This window comes from Nanorana parkeri, unplaced genomic scaffold (assembly GCF_000935625.1).
Source record: "Nanorana parkeri isolate BGI_ZX_2015 unplaced genomic scaffold, ASM93562v1 scaffold923, whole genome shotgun sequence".
Lineage (NCBI taxonomy): Eukaryota > Metazoa > Chordata > Amphibia > Anura > Dicroglossidae > Nanorana > Nanorana parkeri.
The window spans coordinates 181,557-188,705 of record NW_017307191.1 but is presented as its reverse complement, the minus strand read 5'-3'; the positions used below and the strand labels follow the sequence as shown (position 1 = coordinate 188,705).

The 7,149-nt window shown below is 46.9% G+C and overlaps 1 protein-coding gene across 1 annotated transcript in view; it reads right to left on the bottom strand.

Annotated features, from left to right (window-relative positions):
* The window catches only part of NR1I3 (nuclear receptor subfamily 1 group I member 3), a 12,674-nt gene that overhangs the window by 519 nt on the left and 5,006 nt on the right, over positions 1-7,149 (bottom strand). Inside the window, exons 3-7 of the mRNA XM_018566189.1 lie at positions 4,980-5,173; positions 2,602-2,816; positions 1,663-1,808; positions 1,192-1,308; positions 906-1,011 (exon numbers count right to left, since the gene is read on the bottom strand). Of these exons, the coding sequence (XP_018421691.1) occupies positions 906-1,011; positions 1,192-1,308; positions 1,663-1,808; positions 2,602-2,816; positions 4,980-5,173 (778 nt within the window). The remainder of the gene's footprint in view (positions 1-905; positions 1,012-1,191; positions 1,309-1,662; positions 1,809-2,601; positions 2,817-4,979; positions 5,174-7,149) is intronic.

Below are 7,149 nucleotides of genomic sequence, written 5' to 3'. Positions count from 1 at the left end.
CCTCCGCTGTGCGCCCCCCCCCCCCTATCTAGGTCACACGCTGACAATGTTTCTGCTGGTGGGGACCGCTAATCCAGCTCCACACAGTAACCATTGCCGGCCATTCTCCTTGACCCTCCTTGGGCCCACATCTGTAATCCTCTGGATCCTGAGAGGACACCTCCGGTGGACAGCCAGTGGGAATTGCCTTCATCACATAGGCAGTGCTGTGGACACCCAGAAGGAGGACCACCGCAGGAAGCAAACAGAGAGAAGAAAGACCCAACTTGGCAGACAGCTAATGGGAATAGTCTTCATCACACAGTCAGTGATGTGGACACCTGGAAGGAGGACCCCTGCAGGAAGCAAACAGACAGAAGAAGCACCCAACTTGGCAGAACCTTTTTAAAATGGACCTGTCAATAACTTTACAGGTTCGTATGAATTGTCAACCATCAGCAGTACAGTGCATGCTTCTACGACTTTATGGTGTAGGGCTTGGATACCAATGTGGAATAGTATAACCTGACAGGCTTTGGTGAGGTGGGCTTGATGGAGCTAGATAGTCCTCCACTAAGGTCCCATTCACACCACATCCAGATCATCTCCAGACCAGATTGTTTCCGGACCCAAAATCCATTTAAAATTTATCCCTACGCTATTTCTGGCCTCTGTTTACACCAGCGCAGTCCATTCCAGACCAGACCAGAAAAATACTGCTTGTCTCATTTTGGCTGGTCCAGAATACAGTGGAACTGCAGGCAGGTTCACACTATTTTCTGGACCAGATCTGGTCTGGAAAATGGTGTGAACCTGCCCTAAATCAGAGCAAGGCAAGCAGAGGCTCCTAAAACATGCAAGCAAGCCCAGTGGACACCTACACTCCCCAAGTACACACTAGAACATATTTGGCGTCACCGAGTTACCTGCTGTCTGGCAGCGGATGGTGATAGTCGATGTAGCATTTCAGCGTCAGAGCTGTCTTCTCGTGGATCTCATCGATGAGGTCATGCTCAATGACACCGGGGCGGTCTAATAGAGCAATGGTACATTATATTAAAGGGCTGCGACAAGCTAGATACACAATTGTTAACTGGTGACATGGTCTGGCAATGAGTGTCAATACAATGCCGGAGTGACTACGTTGTATGCAACGTGAAGTGTAGACAGAGATGTGTAGATGACTAATAACAGGTAGGACATTCTGGTTACCTGGAGAGAAGAGCGCCAGGGCTTGCATCAAGACATATTCCGGCTCATGGAGCTTCAGCTTGCGAAAGGTAACGTGAAATTTCAACAAAGGCTCCAAAAATATCCGTTGGAACCCACCTGGATAAAAGGAAATACAGATTGGTATTCCAAATAAAGACTCTACAACACATGATTGGAACCTACAATAATGGGATGGATGGAGAATGGAACCCCAGCAATGTTGTGTCCGGGACAGGAACTTAGGAGAAGACTCCTCAATGGGACCCAGTATTAAACACTAGAAACGTTTTTACTGTGGCCTCTTCTAGGATGATTCACCTCAATGACACCAGTACAGGAAGAGATGGAACTTCCTCAATGGACAGCAATAAAACCCAACAGGTGGTGGCCTTTCCCCACTCTATACAAAGTGTAATACAACCTTATCGTACAGCTCTTATACACAAGAGAACCCAACACCCAGGTACTCACTAAGGGCCCCATCTTCAATGCTCAATATAATCTTGCCGCACTCCCACTGGTTGGTCTCCAGGTTGAAGACAGAGTTGAACTGGATCTGGCTGACTTCCATAGTTGCCCCTTTCAGGAGAGAGATCTGGTCTTCCATCCCCAGGGAACTGGTGAACAAAAAAATGGATAGATGGTTATGGAAAAACTGTCTGTGGTGAAATTATAACCCCAGTGGGTAGAATAAGGAGAACAAGAAGATAAACCAATCTAGATCCCGGGTCACCACAACAGCTCCTCATTATTAAGGTCCTACTCAAACCAAGACTGATTTTTTAATTTCCGGTGAACTCTGGTGGGCTGAATAACTTCTTGGCTATGGGTGTCCCTCAGGCACTCCAGTAGCAAGAATTGCCCTGTGTGGCTTGAGACTCCTGCCACAAGACCACAACAAAGGTGTTGCACTCTTACTGCTTATTATATGTTATGGTGAACCCATAGAGTGAAGATATTGTTTGCTTTGGTCAGCATAGCTTGCCGGAAAATAAATTTCCAGTTGAGTAATGGATTGGGGCTTTCTACGTAATTAAGCTCCCCTCCCACTGGTTATGAACTCCTACAAGATGGTGGATGAGGAAGGCCACCCAAGCAGAACAGTGGCTCCCCTTCCTTCAATGCTGACGTTTTCCCCAATATGCAAGTTCTATGGTTCTTTGAAGGCTATTTTTTTCAGGTTTCCAAAAACTCATGTAGAGAGAAGAGAGTGTGGGCGGCATGGAACATCTAGGATGAATCATGGAGCTACAGAACACTTTTCTGTAGCTCCATGGGCATGTGTATGTGCCACTTAGAAAACCATTTATATTGTCCCCTGGATTACATGGAGACATAAAGGAGAAGTCTCGAGTGCTAATTTAAGGGCTCCTTGAGGTTCCTAATGGAAAATACAAAACATAAACTCACCGAAAAATCGGGATATCCTTGGCAAACTTGATGACCTGCTGGATCATGTAAGTGCTCAGATCTGCAAAGTGGGGCAGTTCTTTAAAGTAGTCTTTGGGGGCATCGTTCTCCATCAGCTCCTGCACCACAGGGCCCTGGCTTGAGTATTTGGGGCTGCAATCAGGACTTGATAGTGGTGAGTTTCCCCATTTGTCTTTTACGACTTGTGGTTGCAACTGCGAGAAGAAGGAGACACAGAGGAAAGTGAGCTGGAACAGAGGCCAGACAGCTGCAGTAAATATCTTCATTATGTTTTTGTAAAGGTCCATGAGGATGGCCACGAATGGTCTGATTGGTGTAGGCCTTGACCCAGTCAGGCAGTGTAGGGCTTTCCTTGGCGTCAATATGTGTATGGGCCACATCTCCATGGTCCCTGCAGCTCACCAACAAATTTAGGAACCTTCACATGTCCCACCAGTGATGATACATGTCCCGGTCTATGGGCAACTGAATGGTGATGTCTATGGACAACTGGATGGTGATGTCTATGGACAACTGTCCGGTGATGTCTATTGGCAACTGGACGGTGATGTCTTTGGGCAACTGGACGGTGATGTCTTTGGGCAACTGGACGGTGATGTCTTTGGGCAACTGGACGGTGATGTCTTTGGGCAACTGGACAGTGATGTCTTTGGGCAACTGGACGGTGATGTCTATGGGCAACTGGATGGTGATGTCTATAGACAACTGGATGGCGATGTCTATGGACAACTGGATGGTGAAGTCTATGGACAACTGGATGGCGATGTCTATAGACAACTGGATGGCGATGTCTATGGACAACTGGATAGTGAAGTCTATGGACAACTGGATGGTGAAGTCTATAGACAACTGGATGGCGATGTCTATGGGCAACTGAATGGCGATGTTTCTGGGCAACTGGATGGCGATGTCTATGGGCAACTGGATGGCGATGTCTATGGGCAACTGGATGGTGAAGTCTATGGACAACTGGATGGCGATGTCTATGGGCAACTGGATGGCGATGTCTATGGGCAACTGGATGGCGATGTCTATGGGCAACTGGATGGTGATATCTTACACTTAAAGGAAACCTGCCACTTTTCAAATGCCTTATTCACTAAACATTCCGATTCATATTATGATCACATTTGCCCCTATAATTTGCCCAAATTACTATCCAGAGCTATGAATTTGTATGGACACAGTTGGTCTAACCATGAGAGGGGAAGCCAACAGGTTTATGTTCAAGTCATCCCTCCAGGTTGAGAGGTTTCTCTCTCCTGGACAACCAGAGTAGCTGATCTGGAGTCTGTTTAACTCGGGTAAGTACATGAACTCTTGGCTGAAGAAACAGATGAAGGCCTAGCATGGAGAACATTTCATGGTGACAAGCAATACTACCATTTCTAAACATTGCTTGCACAATTATTGGGCTGTTTCTGCTCCACTGGGAGGTGGTAATAAGGTTCCAACGTAATCAGGGGTCATTGTTCTTGTAAGGGAAGCATGTCCAACTTTTTATTGGAGCAAAGGGTCAAACTAGACCTTGTACACTGCTGTCATTATCGGGCAAGTATCATGGTGGGCCCCAATGCTGGAAGAAGATGGTAGAGGATGGACAGATAACTCCCAGCCTGTGGTTTTCAAGGACATTTCGGTCCCCTACGACCTCCGAAAGGGTTACCATTATGGCCTACCACAGGGTTAAAACCTCATCTTACTTTGAAGGCGTGGTACCCTCGATGTCGGGTTATCTGGTAATCTCCAGTTAATAAGTAATGTTAGTGAGCTATGCCAGCCAACTCTACTGCCATCTGGCTCTGGCACTTGGCGTTCGGGCCAAGAATCTGCTTTCGGTCACCCGTTAAGGGCAGAGCTTGCTGGATCAGAGTTGCCATGCTGGAGGAAGAGTTCACCCAAGGTACAGGGATGATAGGGAGAGATAACGGAGCTACGAAATATATTACATATTGACTTTGCACGGGAACTGGACCTTCTACCTGCCAAACTGGCTTTCTACATCTCTGCTTATTAAGCAGTTTTTATTGATCTGGATTGAGGCCGGTCCGGTTATCATGAGATTCGCTGAGCAGAACACGAGCGTGGTTTTAGAAGCTGTTTAACCCCAGAACCTCCAACAGTTGGGTGTTCAAGAGAACGTATAATATGTTTAGTCAATTTTATTCTTTTGTTATGGTTGTACTATAAGTTGTTAAGCTGTCATTCAGCTTGGAAGACTGAGGACATACTGTGAGTTCAGGTGGTCATGGACCCGCCCCCTAAAGAGGTGTCACTACGGTGCCCTGCCCTCAAAGGATCTACGATGAAGACATCATCATGGAGGACCCCCCACCACTGCTGCTCGGTGTGCTCACCCTGTAGCCCTTGAAGTTTTCGAACTTGGAGTCAAAGTGTTTTTGGTTGGAGTCTATGAGGGTGGCGATGAGCTGCTTCTGTTCCACGGACAGAGACCCGACTTCAGCCACACGCTGCAACCTCTGCTGGCGCTCCTGCTTCTTCTTCAATCTCAGCTCGCGCCGCGCCATCAGCGCCTCCTCCGTCATGATCACTGCAAACCACAGACATTGCAAAATGTTACCAGGTCCCTGTGTGTTGTGATTCCTCCATCAATGTTAGTACTGTTATGTTTATTATATGCTTATTTATACTATTCAGAGCCGTAGCTAGCTCCTTTTGTGCCTGAGGCAAGAACAGAAAACTGTGCCCCCCTATGAGCGGCATCATGCGCCGTGCCTCCAGGATTGGGGGCACGCATGCGCAGAATGCACCAGTGGCCAACTCCGAAATTGCATAAAAATTTATTTCGTTTGACGAAACTAATAAAAGCGTTTTTAGTTTCCGTTCGTTGCGTCCGAAACACATTTTTAGTCTTTGCACATGTGTAATAATATGTGTGTGTGTGAGTGCTAATACCCATTCAGAAACTCATGAATGAACAGGAAGTGATGTAAAGCACTTCCTGTTCATTCCTAACTGGGGACACTGTGTTTTCCCAGTTATTTACAAACACTGGAGTGATTAAATGATCACTCCAGTGTTGGTGCTGCACACATACCACAGATTTTTAACGGTCCTCTGCTCATGCATGCACAGAAGAAATAAAGTGAAGAAGCCGGTGGAGTAGGGAGCTGTCACTTCAGGATGGCCGAGCCGTGAGGAGAGAGGGAGCCGGCAGCTGTCAGATCCTGGCTGAGCTGCTCTCTCTCTCTCCTCACCGCTTGGCCATCCTAAAGTGACAGCTCACTTTCCCCCCCCACCGGATGCAGCGTCCCATCCCTCCTCAGATCCCCGCTGCCTCTGCCCATACAGGTGGGGGAGAGCAGCGGGGATCTGAGAAGAAGCTGCAGGCTGTGCCGCCCCTCTATTCTCTGCCGCCCCCAGGCCGAGCTGTGTTGGCCGCCTGGTGCTCCTTTTGCCGTGGTGCCCTGTGCTCCCCATGGCAACAGGCGCAAGGGAGCGCAGCCAGGCTGGCCCTGGCTGTGCCCAATCGCAGCTGTGCCCAAGGCGAGTGCCTCACCCGCCTCACCCTTCCTACGCCCCTGCTACTATTATTGTTATTTTTACTATTAGAATTTACAGATGAAGATGGATGATAATGATGATGATCATGATGGATGGATGAATGGATAATGGATGGATGATGGATGAATGATGATGAATGGTGATGATGGATGGATGAATGAATGAATGCATGATAATGAAGATTGATGATGGATAGATGGATGATAATGTATGTATGATGATAATGATGCATAGATAGATGGATGAATGGGTGGATAATGTATGAATGATGGATAGATGGTGATGAGGGATGATGATGGATAGATGAATGATGCATAAATATGATATGGATGATGATGATGAATGGATGATGAGTGGATGGTGAATAGATGATGAGTGGATGATGAATGGATGATGAGGGGATTGTGAGTGGATGACGAATGGATGATGAATCGATGATAAATGGATGATGAGGGGATCATGACTGGATGATGAGGGGATCATGAATGGATGATGAGGGGATCATGAATGGATGATGAGGGGATCATGAATGGATGATGTGTGGATAGTGAATGGATGATGAGTGGATGATGAGTGGATGATGTGTGGATGATGAATGGATGATGAATGGATGGTGAGTGAATGGTGAGTGGATGATGAATGGATAATGAGTGGATGATGAATGGATGATGAGAGGGATCATGAATGGATGATGAGTGGATGATGAATGGATGATGAGTGGATGATGTGTGGATGATGAGTGGATGATGAATGGATGGTGAGTGGATGATGAGTGAATGGTGAGTGGATGGTGAGTGGATGATGAGTGAATGGTGAGTGGATGATGAATGGATGATTAGAGGGATCATGAATAGATGGTGAATGGATGATGTACAGATGAAAATGAGCTGATGACCATGACACGTAGATCCGTCCTATCATCATATAAAGGTCTCTCTGCGTCCCGGAATGAACTCACATTTAATATTGAAGGCGTCACGTCGAAATCGGAATATTAAGTAC